General features: G+C 42.5%; 2 protein-coding genes across 3 annotated transcripts in view; one reads left to right on the top strand and one right to left on the bottom strand.

Moving 5' to 3' along the window:
* On the bottom strand, window positions 1–14,995 carry WDR53 (WD repeat domain 53). 2 transcript variants are annotated; one of them, XM_054480533.2, is made up of 3 exons: window positions 14,480–14,619; window positions 6,856–7,351; window positions 1–631 (listed from the first exon to the last, which is right to left on the bottom strand). In XM_054480533.2, the coding sequence occupies exons 2-3, from the start codon at window positions 7,333–7,335 to the stop codon at window positions 35–37; spliced, it is 1,077 nt and encodes a 358-aa protein (XP_054336508.1). In that variant the 5' UTR covers window positions 7,336–7,351; window positions 14,480–14,619; the 3' UTR covers window positions 1–34. The 2 variants fall into 2 exon arrangements, with proteins under 2 accessions (XP_054336508.1, XP_054336510.1); XM_054480535.2 differs by lacking the exon at window positions 6,856–7,351 and having other exon boundaries at window positions 14,480–14,995.
* The window catches only part of FBXO45 (F-box protein 45), an 18,251-nt gene continuing 7,012 nt past the window's right edge, over window positions 14,946–26,184 (top strand). Inside the window, exons 1-2 of the mRNA XM_054480540.2 lie at window positions 14,946–15,263; window positions 23,354–23,710. Coding sequence (XP_054336515.1) covers window positions 14,946–15,263; window positions 23,354–23,710 — 675 coding nt within the window. The remainder of the gene's footprint in view (window positions 15,264–23,353; window positions 23,711–26,184) is intronic.

A 26,184-nucleotide genomic window follows, 5' to 3' on the forward strand; every position in this document is an offset into this window, starting at 1 on the left:
TTTTGCCACAATTCTTCAAATGTTTTTATTGGATTTAAAATTCATTTAAGGGGTATACAGATATACAACTAGTTTGATCAGCTACTAATATATTTTGGTGTCCCTTTATTTTTGTACCCAAGAGCCAGTTCACTTTTTCTCCATGTTCAATATTTAGCTTTGGTAAAACGTTGCCATGTTCTTCCTCATCTGTTACTGAAGCGTTAGTATTTCCACCCTGCTTGGTGCAAGTTCCTCTTTTAGGTTTCTTCCTGTGGGTACGTTTTGTAGGACTATTCTGTTTTTTCTCAACTTCACTGTTTGCATCCCACAACATGATCTTCCCATCATTCCCTCCAGTAAGCAGCAAATAGGATTCCGGGAGAAAGCAGACCTGGGATACCCCTAAAGTATGGCCCTTAAATCCCAGTTCCTGTTCACACTTAACTCCTGTCACCCGAAAGATTCGAACCTTACCATCTTCTGCACCACAACTAAAAATATTACCACACGAAGTCACGGAGATAGAGTGGGCTAGGGCAGGGTTTAAGAGCTGGCCAGGTGACTGTGGGCCTTCCATTTCTTCTGTTTCCTCCTCCTGTAAATTTGTAATCCAGAGTGGTCGGGCTTTTTGAAGACTCCACAGCATCACCTTTACATAAGAAGAAATTACACAGTCATACAAAATGCTAGCCAATTTGCTCAACTATCATGCTTTTTCAGCTTCTAATAAAATCGTTAAAGTAGTCTGAGAATGAGCAGTAGTGCACGTTCTCAGCAGTATTAAAAAATAATCAAATGCTGCCATAACATGCCAGTGGAATGCTACCCTGGGACTAAAACTAGAGTGCGGTAAGGTAGAATTAAGGTAGAATTAAACAAGATCCTGAATAATTTTTGATTAATAAACTCCATTAAAGTGTAATTGTTAAGCAGCTGCCGGTTTCTAAAGGTTTTTCTGCTCTCATCTCTTCAAGTAAAACGAAAGATTATCAAATTTGCTAGTTTTAGTCTATGCTGGTTATAGGTCAAAAGGCCTATCAACTAAATAAACTCGATCTGGAATATCACTGAAATGACTTCCATCTGGAATGCCTTCCTTTCCTTTCACATTACCCAATTACCCATCCAAGAGGCTTAAGCCCAGTCCCGGTGCCTCCAAGAAGGCTTTCCTATTTCAGCCGGCTTCTCCTTCCTGTATCTAGTTTCTATTCTATTAACTGACATATTCTACTAGCTTATCAGTTTCTTGAGACTTACTTAGTCTTTGCTAACGCCTAGCATAATGGCCGAGAAAGAGGAGAAATTCCAAACATGTCTGTTGATTAATATGACATCCTGGTATTAATTTCATTTGGCTTTTCGTTGTTTTTCCCGACCTGTTTTTTTTTTTTTTTTTAATAAGCTTTGTGAATGGGTTTTACATTATCATCTAGTGATTCATTCTTTTCCTGTATCAACCATTTTGCAAATAAAAATACTCTTAATACTTTCAAAGCAAACAGACAGCTTTATCATGTAGTTTACCATCATCCCTGAATTATAACTCACAATTTTAACAGACACTGGAAAAAGCATGAGCTTGTTTAGACAGTGAAAAGCACAGATCTGAATTGGCAAGATTACCATTGCTGATGCTATTAAGAATTTGGTTTCCTATTCAAGGTAACTTCCCTTATGGTTATTCTCAGTGGCCTATTTTCAAAAGCAGTGACATCTAGTAACACTTACATTCTGCTTCTCTTAGATGAAAATCTCTTTGAATTGGGTTTATAACATTATACTATGTGACTAACAATCACTATTTGGGTGAAGTTAAAGTACTAACAAATTGAAATAAGCTAAAGTAAAATAAATAAATATTAGAAAATATAACACGAAGGAGTGCTGAAACTTGATATGAAAATAGTTTTTTTTTTTTTTTAAATAGGGTCTCACTTTGTCACCCAGGCTAGAGTGCAGTGGCACGACCATGGCTCACTGCAGCCTTGACCTCTTGGGTTCAAGTGATCCTTCCACCTCAGCCTCCCAAGTAGATGGGACTACAGGCACATGCTACCACACTCAGCTAATTTTTGTATTTTTTTTGTAGAGACGGGTTTTTGTTATGTTGCCAAGGCTGGTCTCCAACTGCTGGGCTCAAGCGATCCACTCATCTCCACCTCCCAAAGTCATGGAATTATATGCATCAGCCACAATGCCCCAAAACAGTTTCTATTAAAAAATCTAAACATGGCTGGGTGCGGTGGCTCACGCCTGTAATCCCAGCACTTTGAGAGGCCGAGGCAGGCAGATCATGAGATCAGGAGATTGAGACCATCCTGGCTAACACAGTGAAACCCCATCTCTACTAAAAATACAAAAAATTAGCTGGGCATGGTGGCGGGTGCCTGTAGTCCCAGTTACTTGGGAGGCTGAGGCAGGAGAATGGCGTGAACCTGGGAGGCGGAGCTTGCAGTGAACGGAGATCACACCATTGCACTCCAGCCTAGGGGACAGAGCAAGACTCCGTCTTTACACACACACACACACACACACACACACACACACAAGGAAAATGGACATTCTAGAATCTGCTAGCTTCACTATATTGGCAGATAGCCCCAGTTCTTTCTCATACAGCCCTTATGAATGGACTGTATTTTCTGTCCTCCAAAGACATTCAAACATGAACTGCACCCAGAGTGTTTCAACAGCTGAAACACCTTTTGTATTTGACTTAAATCATCTAAATGTGTTAACAGCCATCCCAGATTCTGCCAAGTCTAGAATCATTTCCATGGATTGAGGATTCCAGACTGCTCTTGTCTGGACATTCCCTTTATGCTTCTTGACTTTTCCAAAATGCTAAAGACGCTGAGGTGTTTCACACTTAATTTCTCAACCAGCTGTTCAAGCAGTTCTCACCCTAAGCAAGAGAGCTAGAGATAGTGAAAGAAAAGAATGAAAGAGTTTGGGGCTTATGGTTCTGCAAAACATCGAAGGGAGAAAAAGTGGGGAACCAGCAAATGTTCAGAAGTGAATGTAATCATAACAAAGTGACCTTTCAAAAAAAAATTCCCCTTTTACAAAAACGTTTCTTTCCACATAAAAGACTCATCTTCAAGATAAAGAGCCTCTTCAGGCCAGGTGCAGTGGCTCATGCCTATAATCCCAGCACTTTGGTAGGCCAAAGCAGGACTGCTTGAGCCCAGGAGTTTGAGACCAGCCTGGGGAACACAGGGAGCCAGCCCTCCTCTCTAGCAAAAATAAAAAAAATTAGCTGGGTGTGGTGGCTTGTGCCTGTAGTCCCAGCTACACAGGAGGATGAGGTGGGAGGATCACTTGAGGGAGTGCGAGGCTGCGGTGAGCTGTAATTGTACCACTGCACTCCAGCCTGGATGACAAAGACCCTGTCTCAAAAATAAACAAACAAAAGAGCCTTCTCCACCATCCTGGTCTGTAAGTGTTGGTATTTTGGTCTTAAAAATCCAGAAAGAACAACAAACCCTTCAATCATTTGTTTTCAGATGCAGAAAGGGGCAGGGAAAGAAAATCAACATGTATGCTACAGAAATATGACAGTTTTAATTTTCTAAGTCTTTCATGAAAAAAACTATAGTTGAATGGTAGGTATACAGGTATTTATTTAATTTTTTTTCTTTTTTTTTTTTTTTGAGACAAGGTCTCACTCTGTCACCCAGGCTGGAGTGCAGTGGCGCAATCTTGGCTCACTGCAACCTCAACCTCTCGGGCTCAAGCAATTCTCCCATCTCAGCCCCCCAAGTAGCTGAGACTACAGGCACTCACCACACACCTGGCTACTTTTTGTATCTTTTGTAGAGACGGGGTTTCGCTATGTTGCCCAGGCTGGTCACAAACTCCTGAGCTCAAGTGATCCACCTGCCATGGCCTCCCAAAGTTCTGGGATTATAGGCATGAGCCACTGTGCCTGGCCTAATGTTATTCTTTACACCTCATATATATAAATATTACTTTGTACTTATTAAATAAAAAATTAAGCAGTCTCATGTGTCTTAACGAACCACACTTTGCTATCAGGGTCCCTGCCTCTTTGAATGCACTTTGCCTATTTTATTTTTTTGAGACAGGGTCTCACTTTGTCACCCAGGCTGGAGTGCAGTGGCGAGATCATGGCTCACTACAACCTCCACCTCTCTGGGCTCAGGTGATCCTCCCACATCAACTTCCTAAGTAGCTGGGACCACAGGTGGATGCTAGCACACCTGGCTAATTTTTGTATTTTTTGTAGAGATAGGGTTTTGCCATGTTGTCCAGGCTGGTCTCGAACTCCTGGGCTCAAGCGATCTGCCTGCCTTGGCCTCCCAAAGTGCTGGGATCCCAGGCATGAGCCCTCAGGCACGTAAGCTACCACTCCTGGCCCTGCCTAATTATTTAAACCTAAGTCAAAAGAAATAATTTTATAATTACTGTTACATAAGAACAAAGATAGGTATGCTGAACATGGCAATCATTCAATTCCTGCCTTGAGATAAAATTTGTTTGCTCAGAGAGAAGTAACTCAAAATAGTCAGAACTCCCTTCCACTATTATTATGCCTACATTCTTGGGCTCCCCCATAGACTGGCTATCCTTAAAGTTCAGGATAATACTGGATGAACAGGTTTTAGGAAGACAAACGTGGAAAAAATTATAGAGTTTCAACTTCGGTTAAGGAAGTCATTTCTTAAAAGCATGGTTGTATGGGTGTTACATCACAACCCAGTGTAGAAACAAATCTACCGTGAACCTTTAGCAATTTTACCAGGCAAATCAAAATAAGAAATTACCTGAGCCTCCCTTTTTCAAAATACTTGTTTCCTGGGCTGTTCACTAGCAAGTGCCTGCCACTAAAACGTCTTATCTGGAACTAGGGGCAAGACAGTAAATTCTGAATGCCCATTCCTTATCTAATCTGAAAAGTACACATCACTTTTGCATACACAATTGTCTATTGCCATGCCTAGTGGTTAATGAGCCACTGACGGAAAACTGGTATAGCTGAAGGATGACAGAATGACTACTCGAAGACACACTGTACAATCTGCCTACTTAAAACATATCCATCTGGTTGTATAGGTCTTTCTTTACAACTACAAGGGCAGATTATCACCACTAGGGTGGAGAATGTAGGAGATTTATAAAGGGCTTGGTCAAAATCTAGGAGTGGAAAAGGAAGGTAGAGGTTGTAGGGTCACTATGCCCCATACATGTAGAGTGAGTCTCAACCCAGGCACTACAGATGTTTTTGGGGGGACAATTCTTTATTGTTTGGAGACTATCCCAGCACTGCAGGATACCCACTGATTCTGCCTACTGAATACTGGTAGCTTGCAGGAGAGGGGAACAGCATGGTGACAACAAAAAGTCTCATCATTCAATTATGAGGGGAATGCAGGGTTGGGGAGGGAGAGGTAAAGACCACTAGCCAAGAGGGTGGAAGTCAAAACTTCTGATGGTATTAAAAAGAACATGGAATCTTAGAAGATACTGTATGTAACTGAGAACAGAGATTAAATGCCTAAACAGTGCTGGAAACATCGGTCATTCACAATGGTTCTCTCTCTAGAAGCCACCTGACCCCAAACCAAGAAACTTTTCTGTGACATTATTGATGATACTCTGCTTGAATACCTGCCATCCTAGAGAAAAAACATAGCCTTTGGAGCCAGAGAGATTGAGGTTTGAATCCCAGTCAGGTGGCTATGTAGATACTTAATGTGAATTTCAATTTCTTTATTTATAAAAAAAAAGTAACTAGGAGGGTGTGATTAGAATTAAAACTAATATACACAAAGCATTGACAAGAACTAAGTGCTCAACAGACAGAAATCATGAGGACTCTCACTCCAGTGATGAGATTTACTCTCTCAAGAGGAAGCACATCCTGCCATAGGAATGTTCAAGCTATTTGAAAACGTTTACATTAAGCCCAAATCTGCTTTCCCATGACTTCTCTTATGAAGACCAGCATATTCCATTTTTTCCTCTCATGAAAACTAAGAATTAAATGCCTCCAGTTCTCTACATAATGGGTTTCTAGACACATCTACTCTCCTGATGGACTTCCTCTGTATTTGGGCAATTTGTGATGCTCCTTTCTTTTTTCCTTTTTTTTTTTTTTTTTTTGAGACAGAGTCTCACTCTCTCACTCTGTTGCCTAGGCAGGAGTGCAGTGGCATGATCTCGGCTCACTGCAACCTCCGCCTCCTGGGTTCAAGCGATTCTGCTGCCTCAGGCTCCCAAGTAGCTGGGATTGCAGGCGCCCGCCACCATGCCTGGCTAATTTTTGTATTTCTAGTAGAGACAGGGTTTCACCATGTTGGTCAGGCTGGTCTTGAACTCCTGACCTCAAGTGATCTGCCCACCTCGGCCTTCCAAAGTGCTGGGATTACAGGCGTGAGCCACCGCGCCCAGCCGTGATGCTCCTTTCAAAACTCAGCATTGAATACAGTGCTCTGATCCTGATCACCAATACACACTATTTCAGTTAATGTACCCCAGAACTTTAAAGTAAAAACAGACCCCTCTAACTTTTTGTTTAAACAGAGTTTATACAGAATGGGTGAACCAACTCTGCCTTTAGTACTCACTGTTTGTTTAAACAGATGTTTACAATCAAATATTTGAATTTTCAGGTTTTAGGAATATCTTACAGTATAGAGAAAGGAAGAGTAAAGGATTAATGATTACTTTGTGAATAAATTCTATTAGGTTTTATCAGACTAGCATTAAATGTAGAAATAAGGCTTATCGTTCATAAATGGATATGTTAGTAGAAAACAGAAAAAGCAAAGCTATTTCATGTGATCAATAATTTGACTGTTAGCAAATCCCACTTAGAAATTCCCCAAGTACTCTGTGCAAAAGCATCACCTGCATATCCAGTCCACATGACACCAGGCTCTGAGGCCTCTGAGGCCGAAAAGCCACCGAGGAGCAGATATTGGAATGTCTCTTCAAGGATCTGATAACTTTCTTGTTTTCCAAGTCTAGGATTTTGATTGCCCCAGAGTCGTCAGCAGAAGCCAGCAGGTTTTCCGTTTGATTCAATGAAAGACAATTGATTTCTTCTTCATTCACATGAAAATGGTCCAAGGAATCTCTGAGGGACCTGACATCCAGTACACTAATGGTTTCTCCATGTGAGGCATAGAGCTTGGTGGGGCAGGAGGGAGAAAATAAGACACTGGTAACATCATCAGCCCCTTGGAACCGCGTGTGTCCTAATGGAGTTCCATCTTCACCCCAAGCCGTGAGATCTCCACCCTCTGCTCCAGAAGCCAGCAGCCCTTCTTTACTTGCGTTCAGGCAGAGGATAGGAGAAGAATGCCCACCCGTCCACTTGACTGCCATAATGGTCCCGGAGACTCTGTGAAGTGGGGGAAACAACTGTAATCTGATGTTTTATACATCGACTTGATGGGAGGAGACAGATGTAATAAACAATATTTCATTTAAACGTTTTAAAAAGACATCTTTAAAAAACTCAATTAATTAAAAAAAAAAAAAGACACTTAAAGATCACGTCTCCAAAAGCCTAGCTGAACACAGGGTTATATCCTGGCTGGCAAATGCTTCAGTGGGCTTCATTTGCCATCAGGGATCTAGGTAAGGCTGGTCCTCCAGTCTTTCATATGGAACCCACAGAAGAATAAACACTAAATATTTTAAATTAAGAAAAATTATTTTAAAGAGAGGGCTGCAAAATCATCAGGTTATACCTCTTATCTAAATAATGTTTTAGATGGTGAGCTCTGTAGCTAGGCTCTCCAGGTTTGTAGTAGCTAGGTGACTGGACAAATTACTGAACCTCTCTGTCACTCACTTTTCTTCTCTATAAAATGAGGATAATAATAACAACACTCATTTCATAGGATCATAATATATGTAAATCACACATAATAGTGCCTGATACATAATGAATCCTCAACAAGTATTGCTATTGTTACTTTTTCGATTTTTATTAGGTTGGTGCAAAGTGGCATCACATATACTGCACCAGTACTCTCAAAGTGTGGTCCCCAGACTAGCAGCATCAGCATCACCTAGGAACTTGTCAGAAATGCAAATTGCCAGACCCAACCCTAGATCTACTGAATCTGAAACTGGGGGTGAGACCAAGCAATGTGCTTTTGTTGTTGTTGTTTTGTTTTCTGAGATGGAGTCTCGCTGCTGTTGGCCCAGGCTGGAGTGCAATGGATGATCTCGGCTCACTGCAACCTCCGCCTCCCGGGTTCTAGCAATTTTCCTGCCTCAGCCTCCCGAGTAGCTGAGATAACAGGCACCCGGCACCATGCCTGGCTAATTTTTGTATTTTTAGTAGAGATGGGGTTTCACCATGTTGGCCAGGCTGGTCTCGAACTCCTGACCTCAGGTGATCCACCTGCCTTGGCCTCCCAAAGTGCTGGGATTATAAGCATGAGCCACCATGCCCGGCCGCAATGTGTTTTAGTAAGTCCTCCAGGTGATCCTGATGTACGGTGGAATTGCAGAATCTGTATTAAACTAATAACCACCTGGGGAAATGGTGAAAATGGCAGGCCCTTGGTCTCCCCACCAGACACTTATTCAGTAGGTTATCTAATTTTATCTCAAAACAACCCTTTTGATTGGTATTATTCCATTTTAGGGATAATAAAACTGAGTCTCAGAAATGTTAAATAATTTTCCCAAGGTCACTTAACTCTTAGGATTTGTAATGGATCCCAAATGTTTTTTGTTTTGAGACAGGGTTTTGCTCTGTCACCCAGGCTGCAGTGCAGTGGCACAACCGTGGCTCGCTGCAGCCTCGACCTCCCAGGCCTAAGCAATCCTCCCACCTCAGTCTCTTGAGTAGCTCAGACCACTTATGTGCACCACCATGCCTGGCTAATTTTTATTTTATTAAATTTTTTTTTGCAAAGTCGGGGTCTCCCTATGTTGCCCAGGCTCCAAATATTTAAATAATGAAGGTCCTTTTCTAACAACTCCACCTGACAACAGTTTTGTTATTATTCTTTGAAGAAACAGAAAATGACCAAAAGTTACCAGTAAGTCATCAGTGCTTGAAAATGTACTCATATATGTTTAATCATATTATCATCTACCTGCACTTACACAACAGTGCAAAATTTAGATTTCTCATCCTCTAGGAATCCCAGATATACACACACCGGAAATGCCACACAATACCGGCCTGCCTTGCCTGCCTGCTGGTCAAGGCAAAAAGGAAATCAGGGCAATTTACACAACTGTAATCTTGGTCAAGACAAAAGGAAGCAAACAAATCTACCTGGACAAATTTAGTTTTTCATTTCATAAGCAAAGGAGAGCTTACCCGAATGCCAGCCCCTGAGCTGTTGTGCTATTTTCAGATAAGATACTTGAATTTAGCCCAGTGGTACAGAGATAAAATCATTTAAAATAATCTGGCAATCTGCCCAAAGTTTCCATTCCCAACACAAAGCTTTTTTTTTTTTTTTTTTTTTTTTTTTGAGACGGAGTCTTGCTCTGTCGCCCAGGTTGGAGTGCAATGGCACAATCTCAGCTCTCTGCAACCTCTGCCTCCTATGTTTAAGCAATTCTCCTGCCTCAGCCTCCCAAGTAGCTGAGATTATAGACGCCTGTCACCAGGCCAGGCTAACTTCCATTTTTAGTAGAGACAGGGTTTCACCATGTTGGCCAGGCTGGTCTTGAACTTCTGACCTTAAGTGATCCACCCACTTCAGCCTCCCAAAGTGCTGGGATTATAGGCGTGAGCCACCACATCCAGCCTCCCCCTACTTTTAGTCACACTATAGGATCACTGATTAGACTGCAAAAAAATCACTGATCTATTAGTAATCAAGGTAACAGAAACATGATCACAAAATCAAATACAGAAATGTTCATAAAAATAACAAAATAAAAAAACAAAATTAAACTTTTGTTTTCAAGCAGAAGCACTCAACTAATATACAGAGGAAACTAACTGGAGACTAAAGCAATAATATTTAAAGGAGAGAATTGGAGAGGAAATGACTCAGAGGGAGGTAAAAACAGGGAGCCCTGGTGGTTTGATTTTTGCTGACAAATACTGAAACAGTGGCAGGTAAATACGCCGTAACGAAGACTGTTGCCAAAAGTTCCAGATAAAACAAAATTTTAAACGAAAGGCACTGATAGTATTTAGGCTTAGGAACTGTAATACTGACTTATCTCATGATAAAGATGCTATCCTACAAATTTGAATTGAGTATTGAAAAGTCAATTTAAGTTACAAATAATTTTGTTTAACGATTTCAATTTTTTTTTTTTCTTTTCTTTTTTTGAGACAGGGTCTTGCTCTGTCATGCAGGCCTTGACCTCCCCAGGCTCAAGTGATCCTCCCGCCTTAGCCTCCTGAGTAGCTGGGACTACAGGCTCTCACCACCAAACCCACCTAATTTTTTGTATTTTTTTTGTAAAGATGAGGTTTCCCCACATTCCCCAGGCTGTTCTTGAACTCCTGGGCTCAAGCGATCCTCCCGTCTCAGCCTCTCAAAGTGCTGGCATCACAGGCATGAGCCACTGCACCCAGCCAATGCTTTCAAATCTTTAGAATGTCGATCACTTTTTTGCCAAGTTATAGTTTTAATTTTGCTATGATGAATCAACTTTGAAGTCAGGAAGTCTGTACTCTAGAGCATTAAGATTTGCTGGTATTAAGATTTGCTGGTATTTGTGTGCATACAGGTTTTGGGGCCCAGCTGAGATTTTAGGCTTTCTCTGAAACAAGAATGAGGCAGGGTTGCTAGTGCTCCTGTTTCTCCATTACAAATCTACCCACAGGAGAGCCAAATAAATGCTGACTGACAGACAAAAGTTTTAGCAGGTTTTCTTCCTAATTTAATTCTTTTCTAGAAAAGATTAACTCAATCTTCAAGGTTCATTCAGTTAAATTTTACTCTGAAGTGTGAGAAGATAGGCAATAAACGAATTTTGTCCTTAAAGTGATTATTATAAAGACTACAGTTCCTATAAATTTTTCCACAATGGAACCAGTAGTAACTCTTGTTCTATTAGTCTCACAAGACCCCAAGAACACTTCCATCTTATTAAACTCTACACACTAAACTCCTACTCTCTAAATAACATAGATAATATTTACTGATCATTTATCTAGTCAGAAAAATAAAAATAAATAACTGTTACTGGGAATGTTAAAAAAAAAAAAAGGCGGGGGCAGGGGGAGGCTGGGTGTGGTGGCTCACGCCTGCAATCCTAGCACTTTGGGAGGCTGAGGAAGGCGGATCACTTGAGGTCAGGAGTTCAAGACCAGCTTGGCCAAGATGGAGAAACCCTGTCTCTACTAAAAATACAAAAATTAGCAGGGCATGGTGGTACATGCCTGTAATCCCGGCTACTCGGGAAGCTGAGGGCTTGAACCTGGGAGGTGGAGGTTGCAGTGGTGAGCTGAGATTGTGCCACTGCATTCCAGCCTGGGCGAGGGAGGGGGCGGGGGGGAGTTTGGAAAGCCCCAGAAACAGAAATCCATACACTCTGAGGCTATTAATTTTAGTCAATCAAGATTTATTATGCAAACTATTGCTCAGTGATTCAACTAGAGCCTCCAAAATTGTTTACTTAGTCTCTAAAATTAAAATGATTTGTTATTATTTGAAACACACCAAAGAACACTATCAAAAAGTTAATCAGATTGCTGTGATAGAAGGGTAGTGGGAAAAAATGTAATTAAAGTTGGGTTAAATCAAAACAATTTTTCAGAAATGAGTTGGCAAGCCACTGTTTCTTGCTTTTCTATGACTGCAACTGGAAAGCCTGGCAGAAAGAGGTGAAGTGTCACCATCCCCACATTCACGTCAACAAGCTTCTCTTTTCCTATGGAGTTGCCTAAAGCGTTAAGCACAGCAGTTAATCATATCCTACTGTAAATTACTTTAATTAGACAATAGATCACTTCCTTCTAATACCTAATGAAATCACACAGAGTGGGTGAGGGAAAGGTGAGAGTTTTTTCTTGTTTTTTTTTTTTTTTTTTTTTGAGACAGGGTCTCCCTCTGTTACCCACACTGGAGTGTAGTGGCCCAATCTCTGCTCACTGCAACTTCCACCTTCTGGGCTCAAGTAATCCTCCCACCTCAGTCTCCCAAGTAGCATGGATTACAGGCATGCAACACCACGCCCAGTTAATTTTCGTATTTTTTGTAGAGACAGGGTTTCACCATGTTGCCCAAGCTGGTCTAACTCCTGAACTCAAGCAATCCGCCCACCTTGGCCTCCCAAAGTGCTGGGATTACAGGCATGAGCCACTGTGCCCTGCCAGGTGAGTTATTTTGAGAGCATTTTTTCTTTCTTTTTTTTTTTTTTTGAGACAGAGTTTCGCTCTCGTCGCCCAGGCTGGAGTGCAATGGTGCAATCTCGGCTCACTGCAACCTCCGTCTCCCAGGTTCAAGCGATTCTTGTGCCTCAGCCTCCTGAGTAGCTGGAACGACAGGCATGCACCACCACGCCCGGTTAATTTTTGTATGTTTGGTAGAGATGGGGTTTCGCCATGTTGGCCAGGCTGGTCTCGAACTCCTGACCGCAGGTGATCCGCCCGCTTCGGCCTCCCAAAGTGCTGGGATAACAGGCATGAGCCACGGCACCCGGCCGAGAGCATTTTTTAAAAGCGTGAAGTGCCACAGCTGGCAGTTCTCATCAGCCAGAGCGCAGAATGAGAGTACTGAATATGGGGAAGGGGCTTGGTGGGGTAGGCGATGAGCAGGTGAAAGATTTGTAAAAAAGAAAAGGAGGGTTGAGAAGGGTCATCTTTTACTTTGAAATTCTACCTGGGGCGCTTAGGAGACGGTCTGCCGTTGAAAGTCACCTAAGCGGCTGGACTAGATTAGTACCAGAATAACAACATCCGATCCTTCAAAGGCTCTACCTCGGCTGTACTGTGACACGATAAAGGCCAGTCTTCAAAAACTGAATGATCTCTACTTTAAACACTCTGTACCAGTCATACCACCACCGTCCCGTTCAAGTGTCTGTGCCTTTAAGGCTGTTCATTCTGTCTAGTTCATGATCCCTTTCTCAGATGGATCAACTCTGCTTATCTTTGAAGACTTCAAAGAAATTAGTGAGAGACAGTCACCATCACCAGAGTTAGCACAGGTCAACTTTTCTTTACAGGCTTGGGGATTCTAAAGTTGGACTTGATGTGGAGAAGCTGGATAGCAACCACAATGATTGAAGGGCTGTGGCGCTGGCATTGGTAAGAATGAAAAGAATTAGGGTTACTGGACTTGGTGAAAAAGACATATGAGGAGAAGGGACAGGCAAGTAATACTCAAACACCATGAATCAGAGGGTAGGGAAGGTAGCCGCCGTTCCTTTGCTTTTACTAGAGACTAAGAAATGGATTATACATAGCAAGAAGCTTCAGAAAACATTTCTTACTACATAAAGGTTCCAAGACATTGGAGTTGACCAAGGGAGTCTGTGAACCCTATTATTTTAATTACTTAGCTCTTGGAGTTGTTTTGAGAATTACGTATATAAAAATCTGCGTAAATGACGTAGTATATAGTGCCTGGTTCACACCGTGGCTCAAATGATGGTTATTATTATTCTCTTACTAAGCATTCTTTAAAGGCTGTCGGAAAACTTTTGGGGCCACCTAGGAAACCGTAGTATAATCAAATAATGCTGAAATTCTTTGGGGGTGTGTGTGTGTGTGTGTGTGTGTTAGGGGCTCACTGTGTGTGTGTGTGTGTGTGTGTGTGTGTGTGTGTTAGGGGCTCACTCTGTCGCCCAGGCTGGAGTGTGTGTGTGTGTGTGTGTGTGTGTGTGTGTGTTAGGGGCTCACTCTGTCGCCCAGGCTGGAGCACAGCAGTGCGATTACGGTTCACCGCAGCCTCGACCTCCCGGGCTCAGCCTCCCAAGTAGCTGGGACCAGAGGCGCACGCCACCACCCTCGGCTAATTTTTCTATTTTTTTGTAGCGACACGGTCTCGCAATGTTGCCCAAGCTGGGATGCTGAAGTTCTTCCCCTTCTATAATCCATCTATAATTATAGCCTCCACGTCATTCTCCCTATTTGAATGTTTAATTGACTGAAACTACACTGCCTTCATCTGCTTACTAAGCGGTGGATCCAGTAAAGACCACATCTTGTCCAAAAGACGGCAGCACTTAACTAACACTCAAATGGCACTTGAAGGTTTGGGCGCGGGGGTGTTCAGTCGCAGCCACCTTACTTTCCGAAGGCACATTTAGGGAGAACGAGAGGGCCTGACCAGGTAAAGACGGCCTCCGCTGCCCAAGCTACACAAAAAGGTGGGGGAGCTAGGAACTGGCAAGCAAGGAAAGAAAAGTTTCATGCGTTGAGTTGGAGTCTGAAGCAAGGACCTAACGGACACAGGGAAACATCACAGGAAAGGGGGCCCAGGAGAGCAGACGCGGAGCCACCAGACCAAAAAGAGGAAAAAGCACTGGAAAACAGCATCGAAGTCACCGGAAAGCAGCATCGAAGCCACCTGCGCCAGCCTCATACCTGTGCTTCCCGCTCCCCTCCTCGGCGCCTAGTGATGACTTCACCCGCCGGCGCCCAATCCCGTCGAGCGGAAGGCGTGAGACGGCGCAGCCAAACAGTCACATCCGGGGCCGAGAGGAACCGCGAACGAACTGGGCGTGCGCCCTTGCTTCGTGCCCTCAACCCGCATGGCGGAGCCGCTGGCGCGCCGCGGAGAGGCCGGGCGAGTCGGGCGGTTTCGGCGCCCGCGCTGAGCCGCGGGGGAGGGGCTGAGGACGCCGGTGTAGCCGGTGCGTCTGCCCTCAGTGAGGCGGGGCGCGCGGCGGACGCCCCCGGGCAGGGGCGGGAGTGGTGGAGGCGCCGGCGGTTGGCACTGAAAGGGGCGGTGAGCGAGCCGCTCCGGTCTCCGGGCGAGGCTTGGCCTTCCGAGCAGAGACGGCGGGAAGCGGCGGCGGCAGCGGCGGCCCTCGGGCCGGCTGGTGAGGCGATGGCGGCGCCGGCCCCGGGGGCTGGGGCAGCCTCGGGCGGCGCTGGCTGTAGCGGCGGCGGCGCGGGCGCGGGCGCGGGCTCGGGCTCTGGGGCCGCGGGGGCCGGGGGCCGGCTGCCCAGCCGGGTGCTGGAGTTGGTGTTCTCTTACCTGGAGCTGTCCGAGCTGCGGAGCTGCGCCCTGGTGTGCAAGCACTGGTACCGCTGCCTGCACGGCGATGAGAACAGCGAGGTGTGGCGGAGCCTGTGCACCCGCAGCCTGGCAGAAGAGGCTCTGCGCACGGACATCCTCTGCAACCTGCCCAGCTACAAGGCCAAGGTGAGAGAGCCCCGGGCCACACCGCTGCCCCCAGTCCCGCTTCCCGGCGTCGTTGGCGGTGTTTCTCATCCAAGCTTCTGAGTCAGAAGCCTCGCCTCACCAGCCCGCCTTTCCATGGCTCCAGTCAATATCTTCCTCACCTCCCCCCAACATAAAGATTCTCTTTTCTTTGGATCGAAGTTCTGCTCCTTAACCATCCCACTTCCGTGATCCACTTTTCAAACAGCTGGGTAGTTTGCATCACTCATTCAACTTCTGACAGTTTTCCCCGTTAAAGACAGACCACCAGTCTTGTACCTTTTAATGCCTTCATCCTAATTTTCTCCCTGGCCTCCAAATAGACATTATATTAAATTATCCCGGCTACCTTAACATGGGCTTAGTTTCTAAGTTTCTAGTTTGCTTTCACTCCACGTTTATCTCATCTTTTCCAAGCTCTGATTTTTAAGCATTTTTTTTCATTATTTTCCCCCAAGTTCTCTTTACTTCCCTCCACTATATTTGAGGCTTACAAGTGAGTGTAGTCCTGGTCATCCTGCTCACTTAAAAGATACAGGCTTTTATAGAACGTCCACGGGCACCACCTAACATACTGCTTTGTCCTACTGTTATTGGCTGTTTTCCTTCCTAACTTTTTAATAGTTGCACGTTAATGGTGTCTCTTTTTTTCTATTTGTCATCTAACGTGCTGATTACAGTTTCACTGCATCCTTCCTGCATATTCTGCCCGCCTTCATATACAAAATAAAAATGTCAAGGAACAAGTTGTGGTAGGGCTGAAAGGACTCTCAGGCCGCATAAACAAAGGGTCTTGGCCTTGGGTCCAGTTGAATGGTTAACAGCTATTCAGTATAGCAGTCAACCAAGATCATATATAAGAGAAGATGAAGTCTGATTGCAATGTATTAAACATAATAAATGCATTAGTAACTAAAAGGATAACATCCTTTTTTTTTTGAGACGGAGTGCAATGGCTTCATCTCGGCTCACCGCAACCTCTGCCTTCCGGGTTCAAGCGATTGTCCTGCCTCAGCCTCCCGAGTAGCTGGGAATACAGGCATGCGCCACCATGCCCGGCTAATTTTGTATTTTCAGTAGAGTTGGGGTTTCTCCATGTTGGTAAGGCTGGCCTCGAACTCCTGACCTCAGGTGATCCGCCCTGCTCGGCCTCCCAAAGTGCTGGGATTACAGGCGTGAGCCACCGCATGATAACACCCCTTTTTAATGCTAGCTTGCCAACGGGTCGGAGTAAGAAGTAAAAATTTTTTTTTCATGTGAAGCATGTAAAATTTATACTTACGTAGTGAAACCGGTTTTAGTTATAGAAGATAGGGAACATTGCCATTAAATATGTAAACTATCAAGTTGTTTCTTTTTTCTTTTTGCTTTTTTGAGACGCAGTCTCGCTCTGTAGCCCAGGCTGGAGTGCAGTGGCGCGATCTCAGATCACTGCAACCTCCGTTTCCCGGGTTCACGCCATTCTCCTGCCTCAGCCTCCTGAGTAGCTGGGACTACAGGCGCCCGCCACCCCGCCTGGCTAATTTTTTGTACTTTTACTAGAGACAGGGTTTCACCGTGTTAACCAGCATGGTGTCATCTCCTGACCTCGTGATCGTCGCCTTGGCCTCCCAAAGTGCTGGGATTACCGCCGTGAGCTCATGCGCCCGGCCTCAAGTTGTTTTTCTGTTAAGCGAAATAACAATAATTTACTAGGACTATTTGTGCGTGGTGGCTATTCAGTGGATACTGCTTGTAATTTATATAGGTGAGTGCAGACGATTGGAATTTTGTCCTACTTTGATAAATGTGTCGGTTTCATAAATTTTATTTAGTTTTTATTTTTCCATAAAGTGTATTGTTTTTGCTTATTTTAAACTAGGAGTTTTTGTTGTTGTTTTTGAGGCAGGGTCTCCCTCTGTCGCCCAGGCTGGAGTGCAGTGGCACAATCATAGCTCACTGCATCCTCGACCTCCTGAGCTCAAGGGATCCTCCTTAGCTTAGCCTCCCGAGTAGCTGGAACTACAGTCAAGTGCCACCACACTGGCTAATTTTTTATTTTTTACAGACACTAGGTCTCACCTTGTTGCCTAGGCTGGTCTCAAACTCCTGGGCTCAAGCGATCTTCCTGCCTCAGCCTTCCAAAGTGCTGGTGTTACAGGGATGAGCCACTGCACCCAGCCTAAATTAGGAGTTGTTGTTTTGATAATTGACTTGTAATAGAAATGTTCACATGATTCAAGATTCATATTATAATATGTAATAGATAATGTGTTCGTGTGAGTCAAGCTTCAATAGAAGCAAAATGATATCAAGCAAAATGTTTTCCTTTCATCCTTGTCCCCCAGCTACCCAGTTCCTCTCCATGTATGCAACCTGTCTTACGATTTCTTTTGTATCCTTCCAGAGATAGTTTAGGTTTCTGAGGTTTTTAATACTTTGCCTTTCTGCTATGTGCATTATAGATGTTGTAGACTTGTACCAATCACTGTTCATTCACACATTGTAGGACTTTCCTTGAATATTTTGAGGATAAAAGATTAATTCAAAAGGAGTCAAATGGTCTAGTAGGAAAGTCTTTCAATCTAGTAGAGGAGAGAAAAATGTATAGAAAGAACTGTTAATGTGTGGTAGAAATTGCTCCTTACTGTTACAGACATAAAGTATACTAGAAGTTCAGTGAAAGGAGGAATTTACAAATTGAGTGGAGGATTGCAGAAGATTTGAGGTTGAGGTTATATTTGAGCTGAATTTTAAAGATGAGGAGGAGTTGAGTATTTTAGGAAGAGGAAGTACTCTGAGCAGAAGCAGGACAAGAGGAAAGTAAAGGGTTTGTACAACATATATTTTTATTTAAAAAAATGAGTGCCAGGCACTATGCTCAGTTTTGCAGATGCACTGACGAATAAAACAAACACAGACTCTTAATGGTTGTCTTGCCTTATGGAGCTTACAGTCTAGTAGGGGAAATGGATATTAATCAAATAATCACACAGATGTAAAACCGCATCTGGTAAGTAGTATGAAGGAAAAATACCTAGTGCTCTGATTGTCAGTAGTGGAGAATTTAACCTAGGTGGAGAGGTGAGGGAAGGCTTTCTCAGAGGAAGTGATCCATGTACTGAGACCTGAAGGATGATAAGTAGGCCAAGGGGAGAGAGAACAGCCTTCCAGGAAGGAACCTTATGAGTGTGAGGGACAGAAAATATATCAATGTGGCTGGAGCACAGAGAGCAAAGATGATGCTGGTTTGAGATAAGATGGAAGAAGTGGACTGGGACCAAAGTGTAGGGAAGCCATTTTGAGTTGTAAGCAAGAAGGATTTGAGGTGTGGGGATTGGTGATATGATTATTTTGCATTTTAAGAGATTATTTCTGACTTTAGTATGGAGAACTAAATTGTTGGTTGGAAGGGGACCTTAGAAATATGGTAGACCGATTAAGAAATAGGTAGTGGAGGAGATAGAAATGGGCAGATTTAGTAAAATCTATAGAATTGGCAATAGATTTGAAATAGGGATGAGGAAGAGGGAAGTGGTAAGGATGACTCCTAGTATTTTGCTCCCATAATGTAGAGATCATTCGATCTAGATTTTTTTTTTGAGATGAGGTCTTGCTCTTTTGCCCTGGCTGGAGTGCAGTGGAATGATCATAGCTCACTGCAGCCTTGAGCTCCTGGGCTCAAGCGATCCTCCCACTTCAGCCTTCTGTGTGGCTGGGACTACAGGCATGTGCCACCATGCCCAGCTAATTTTTAATTTTTTTTTTTGTAGAGATGTGGTCTCATTATGTTGCCCAGGCTGGTGGGCTAGGTTTTGAAGAAATGGCAATTAGTTCAGTTTTGAGAGAGCAGCATTTACAGTATTTTTGAGACAGAGATTTCAAATAGGCAATGTTGGAGGTTGGAGCTTAGAGGAGAGATCTGCGCTAAAGATATAAAATAATATAGTTAGATTGAATGAAAGGAAGTAGTGGGAAATATTATAAAGCTGTATTATGGGACTAGATATATCACGGAGGGCTTTGAAATATAGCCTTCAGTCTATAGTTTGGGTTTTGTGCTACAGTTGTAAAGCATAGAAGTTTGAACAGCAGAGTGACAAAGGCTGTACTTTAAAAACGCTAGGCCATAGGTGAGTTGGAGAGGGCAGGTCTTAGTGCCTATACCAGAGATACTTAAGACCAGACAGGCACGTCGAGGAGAGAAGGGATGGCTGGAGAGCTGTCGTAGAAAACAATATACATAGGTAGACAGCTGACTGGGTGAATGGGATGAGGAAGATGGAGGTGTCAAATGGATTTTCCCAGGAGCCTGGATAACAGAGAATGACAGGAAAAGGTTTAGGATAGCATAAAACAGGAAAGTGGAGTTTGTTAATCTGTTTAGTTTTTTTTTTTTTTTTTTAAGTTCATGTTTTACATATCACCCCGTAGCGTTAATTATTTCAGTCATACTTGGCATCTGATGAGAATTCTCTAAAGTTCAGACTTAGATTTTAAGCTAGGTCTTCATGCTGCTTTTGCTATAACAAAATCCAGGTTGTGCATGGGACTGTGAGGCTATGGGTTGTTTTTAACTTATTAATTTGGTCTTCATTTTCCTTTTTTTTTTTTTTTTTTTTTGAGACAGAGTCTTGCTCTGTTGCCCAGGCTGGGGTGCAGTGGCGCGATTTCAGCTCACTGCAACCTCTGCCTCCTGAGTTCAAGCGATTCTCCTGCCTCAGCCTCCCAAGTAGCTTGGACTACAGGAGCCTGCCATTACGTCCAGCTAATTTTTGTATTTTTAGTAGAGATAGGTTTTCACCATGTTGGCCAGGACGGTCTCGATCTCGACCTCGTGATCCGCCCGCCTCAGCCTCCTGAAGTGCTGGGATTACAGGTGTGAGCCACCATGCCCGGCCTATTTTCCCATTTCATATGAAGTTTCCAGTATCTGTTTCTAAAAAATAAAGACACTTAATGTAATCACAATATGGTTATCACATCTAAATATAAATGTACATTAATTCCTTAATGTCAAAAATGCAGTGTTCAAATTCCCAGTTGTCTCATAAATGTTAAATGTTGCATTTTAAACTTATATTTTATATAATCAAGATCTATATAAGGGTCCCATGGCAAAGGTTGACATGTCTCTTAAGGCTATTTTAGTCTATATATTCACTCACCGTCTCCCCAACCTCCCATCTTATTTGTTGAGGAAACAAGGTTGTTTACTCTCAGCTCGATTTTGCTGATTTCATTATCATCATGTTGCTTGACATGTTCTTCTGTCCTCTATTTCCTATTGAGGTTTGATCAATTTAGATTAGATTAGATTTTTTTTGCAAGTTATTTTTTACTAGAATCAATGGTTAAAGATGTGTTAGGAAATAAGAGTTACTAAATTGTTACGTGGTACAGAAAGTGGTGGGTAAGCACTCAGCAGAGAGAGAAATAAAGGGAATCGGGTGGCCCTGGTTAAGAATAGCTTAATAGAGGTGATCTTAGAGAATGTGTGGGAGAAGAAAGCACATATAATACTTTAAGCAAGAAGAACATCATCAAGGTAGAAAGGGAAATAGGAAGAATCAGATTTGGAGGGCTTTGAAAGCCAGGCAGAAAAATTTGCAGTTGGTAATGGTACTAAGTATGGAACTACCAAAGGTTATAGAACTGGGATGAGATGTAGTAAAGGTGCTGTTTTAGAAAGACAGGTCTGGAAATAATTCACATAGAGAGTTGAGGACTGAGTTTGGAGAATTTGGTTGGGGCAGAGGAAGGGTGGTCACCAAAAAAGGAAATGATACAGGATCAGTCCAGGGAAATAGGAAGATGTCATAGAAGTTTGAGGAAGAGAGGGCCAGGCGTGGTGGCTCACGCCTGTGATCCCAGCACTTGCAGAGGCTGAGGCAGGTGGATCACCTGAGGTCAGGAGTTTGAGACCAGCCTGGCCATGGTGAAGCCCTGTCTCTATTCAAAATTCAAAAATTAGCCAGGTGTGGTGGTGCATGTCTGTAATCCCAGCTACTCGGGGGAGGCTGAGACAGGAGAATTGCTTGAACCCAGGAGGCAGAGGTTGCAGTGAGCTGAGATTGAGCCACTGCACTCCAGCCTGGGTGACAGAGTGAGACTCCGTCTCAAAAAAAAAAAAAAAAAAGGAAGTTTGAGGAAGAGGTTGTCAATATTGTCAATGTGAAATTGGAATTTATAAGAACTGGGGAGTAGGCATAGGGAAATATTAATTAAATATTTTATAGCGAATTATTGATATTATTCTCTTGAGTTATTTAGACAGTATTTGCTATTTTGGGAACATGTTCCTTCCCCATTTAATCTCCTTTTCCTGTCTTTGTTTCTTTTTTTTTTTTGAGACAGGGTCTCGGTTTGTCACCCAGGCTGGAGTGCAGTGGTGTGATTTTGGCTCACTGCATCCTCTGCCTCCTGGGCTCAAGCATTCCTTCTGCCTCAGCCTCCCGAGTAGCTGGGATTACAAGCGTGCACCGCCATGCCCAGCTAATTTTTTGTATTTTTACTAGAGTTGGGGTTTCACCATGTTGCCCAGGCTAGTCTTGATCTCCTAGTTCAGGCGATCTGCCCACCTTGCCTTCCCAAAGTGCTGGGATTGCAGGGGTGAGCCACTGCGCCCGGCGCCTTCCTTGAATCTTATGTTTTGGTCTTATAAGTGCCTTAAAGTATTTTATAATACCAGCAGATAGGAAAAACATTGGGAATGCTTCAGTTTTATTGTGAATGCATGGGATACTGGAAACAAATAGTTGTCTTTTTTTAAATCTGTGCTCTGCAGTTCAATGAAACAGTAGAGTACCAGCGAACGGTAAATGAACAGGTGATGAGGGAACTGGATCCTTGATCTCTCTTTGGGCCTCTTGCACTAACTCGCAGTTGAAATCCCTGAGAAAGACTAGGTGACCTTTAAGGGTCTTCCTAAATGCTGACATTCTGTGACTCTGGAGTTGATTTTTCAGGTTAACTGAAGCATAGGTCCCAGCCTTCCACTGCTTTTGGGTAGTTTGACTAAAGTAGAGAAGGGATTTTTTTAAAACATACAAACCAGGCAGGCGTAGTGACTCGAACCTGTAACCCCAGCTACTCGGAAGACAGATGGGAGTATCACTTGAGCCCAGGAGTTCAAGGCTGCAGTGCGCTATGATTGTGCCACTGCACTCCAGTCTGGGTGACAGAGTGAGACGTTGTCTAAAAAAAATTTAAAATACACAAACTAAAAGTTTAAAATTGTTTATGCGAAATTGTATAGAAGAGCTATTTTCATACCCTCTTTATTTTGGAAGTGTAAACCTTTGTATTTACTGAAGAGTCAACTAACTTGTCTTATTGATAGCTTCTCTTTATAAATTCTAGTAGTTGAACCTAGATGCTATCTAGGGGATTATTAGATTTGGTAAAATGAGATTGGTGATTTTTTTATTGTATAAGTCATATCCAGCAAGTAGGCTGAGGATCTAAGGTAGTTTGTGTTTACTAAAATTTTTCGTAAACTTTAGAGCTGCTAGGATTAAAGTTTCTGTTTTATGTAAAATATAATTATTCTTGATGACAACATTGCCCATATGAAAACTGTACATCTCAACTTTTTGGTATAAAAATATCAAATATAAACAAAAGTAGAGAAAATAGTTTGATGAACTTCCTTATACCCATCACCAAGCTTTGCCAATGATTAATTTATGGCCAGTCTAGTTTCATGTTTCTATCGCACACTCTCCCACTCCATCTCTGGATATTTCAGAGCAATTCCCAGGTACCATTATTTTATCCATAAACGTTTCAGTATTATCTGTAAGATATAAGGATTTTTTTTTTTGTATCTTTTGATGTTTTAAGAAGTCTGTTTGAGGAAATACTACAATTTAAAATTTTGGTCAGTGATGAAACAGTTGGCAGTTATTTTTAATGTTATTTATTCTGTTAGTATCCCATCCTGAAACTTCAGCCATTATTTGGAAATACTTGTGTTATTTTAAAATATATAACTTCGTTATTTAAAAACATATAGCCTGAAGTTTGGGTACTTTTTAATATTTAAGAAAAATAAAATTGTTATTTATTTGGTCTGTTTTTCATCTTTTTAGATACGTGCTTTTCAACATGCCTTCAGCACTAATGACTGCTCCAGGAATGTCTACATTAAGAAGAATGGCTTTACTTTACATCGAAACCCCATTGCTCAGAGCACTGATGGTGCAAGGACCAAGATTGGTTTCAGTGAGGGCCGCCATGCATGGGAAGTGTGGTGGGAGGGCCCTCTGGGCACTGTGGCAGTGATTGGAATTGCCACGAAACGGGCCCCCATGCAGTGCCAAGGTTATGTGGCATTGCTGGGCAGTGATGACCAGAGCTGGGGCTGGAATCTGGTGGACAATAATCTACTACATAATGGAGAAGTCAATGGCAGTTTTCCACAGTGCAACAACGCACCAAAATATCAGGTGAGAAACTGGGGTTTTTCTCAAGTATGGGCCTTTGTCAAATCACGCCTTAATTTGTTTTAAATTTACAAATTTTTATATAGCAGTTTTGTTTGTCTTTTTGGTAATTTTTATTTTTATTTATTTTTATTTTTTCAAATACCCAGACTTCAAGGAGATTTTTTTTTTTTTTAATGTTAGGAGGTTATAGTTAATTTTGTTGGGTGTTATATTTTGATTTTGGCTATGCAGAAAAATACTCTTTTTTTTTTTTTTTTTAGACGGAATCTCGCTCTGTTGCCCAGGCTAGAGTGCAGTGGCGCAACCTTGGCTCACTGCAACCTCCGCCTCCCAGGTTCAAGCAATTCTCTGCCTCAGCCTCCCGAGTAGTTGGGATTACAGTCGCGCCCACCACCATGCCTGGCTAATTTTTGTATTTTTAGTAGAGATGGGGTTTCACCATCTTGGCCAGGCTGGTCTTGAACTCCTAACCTCGTGATTCACCTGCCTTGGCCTCCCAAAGTGCTGGGATTACAGGCGTGAGCCACCACGCCCAGCCTCAAGGAGATTTTTTGACCATTTTAAAATAAATGTATAAATGATCTATCTCAATATTTGTTTCCTAATACAACTTTAAGCAGCCTATTTTTGCTCCAGATCAGGGGTTGGCAAAGCTTTTTGTAAGGGCCAGGTAGTAAATCTTTAAGGCTTTGCAGTCCATATTGTCTCTGTCACAACTTTTTTTTTTTTAATGTCATTTTCAAGGTAAGGATCTGTCACAAGTTTCAACTCTATATATAGTACAAAAGCAGTCATCGATAATACGTAAATGAATGCACGTGGCTGTATTCCATAGACCTTATTTATGGTACAAAAGCAGTCATCGATAATACGTAAATGAATGAACGTGGCTGTATTCCATAGACCTTATTTATGGTACAAAAGCAGTCATCGATAATATGTAAATGAATGAACGTGGCTGTATTCCATAGACCTTATTTACGGGCTGCAGGACAGATCTGGTCCAGGGGCTGTAGTTTGCCAGTTCATGCTCTATAACAAGCTTGTCCAACCCACAGCCTGCATGCAGCCCACGAGGCTTTGATTGCGACCCAATGCAAATTCATAAACTTTCTTAAAACATTAGCAGGTTTTTTTGCAATTTTTTTTTTTTAAAGCTGATCAGCTATCTTTAGTGTTAGTGTATTTTATGTGTGGCCCAAAACAATTCTTCCAGTCTGGCCCAGGGAAGCCAAAGGATTGAATACCCCTGCTCTAGATGGTCGTCTTTCCTGTATCACAGCACATCCAAATCTTTTTCTAGGCTCCTTACCCCAGTAAATATAGCTCTGTGCATGCACATACGCGTGTACCCTCTGTTTGTGGATTCAAAGCCCCTGGAGGCATCAGTGATTTCTGCAGAGACAGGCAAATTCAGGCAAACTGCTGTATTTTTTATTCTTTTCATCTTAGGCTTAAGGCATACTCATTTGCCTCAAGTTAAAATTATAGTTCCTATTTGTAAAAGCCGTATTTATTACTATAGACTTAACAGGGTGTAATATACAATAATCTGATAAGAAGTTGGAAGTCTTTAAAGAACTATAGATTGAATATTTCAGAGCCACCTGTGGTGTGAAAGTTCCAGCCTCAGTAATGACCTCAAGTCAGGCATACTAAAGCAGAAGAACCAAAAATACATCCCATTTTCTGAGGTATAAAAGCTGGAAGGATTTTTTTCATAGAATGTTTCCTCACTATCCTTTTAGGCTCTGCGGATACTATAAGGAGAAGGGTGTGTAGAATTTATCACTAAAAAGGAAGTCCTGTCGCTACCCTTGTAATGATTTTGTAAGTGAAAAGTCCTTAAGTCTGTTTTTCAGAGAACATGCGCTATGGTTTCAGTCCTTTTAAATTTATTGAGATTTGTTTTATTCTAATATGTGGTCTGTCTGGATGAGTGTCCCATGTGTGCTTGAAAAAATGTATATTCTTTTGCTGAATGGAATATTCTGTAAATGAGAATTAGGTGAAGTCGATTGATAATGTTCAAGTCTTATATAGTGTTACTGATTTTTTTCTACCCCTTCTATTATTTACTGAGAGGAGTATTGAAATCTCCATCTATCTTTGCTAATTTGTCTCTTTCTTTTAGTTCTCTCAGTGTTTGCTTCATGTATTTTGGAGCTTTGTTGCTACTGGTGCATATAGATTTGTAATTGTTATACCTCCCTGACTGATTTATTCTTTTATTATGAAATGACTTCCTTTGACTCTAGTAATCCTCTGTCATTCTGTCTTTGTATTTAAAGTGGAGCTCCTACACAGCATATAGTTGGCTGTTCTTGATTTTTATGTAACCCAGTCTCTGTCTCTGACTTTTTTTTTTTTTGAGACAGAGTTTCGCTCTTGTTGCCCAGGCTGGAGTGCAATGGCATGATCTCGGCTCACCGCAACCTCTGCCTCCCGGGTCCCGGTTCAAGCAGTTCTCCTAC

Source organism: Pongo pygmaeus, chromosome 2 (assembly GCF_028885625.2).
Source record: "Pongo pygmaeus isolate AG05252 chromosome 2, NHGRI_mPonPyg2-v2.0_pri, whole genome shotgun sequence".
In the NCBI taxonomy this organism is placed as follows: domain Eukaryota; kingdom Metazoa; phylum Chordata; class Mammalia; order Primates; family Hominidae; genus Pongo; species Pongo pygmaeus.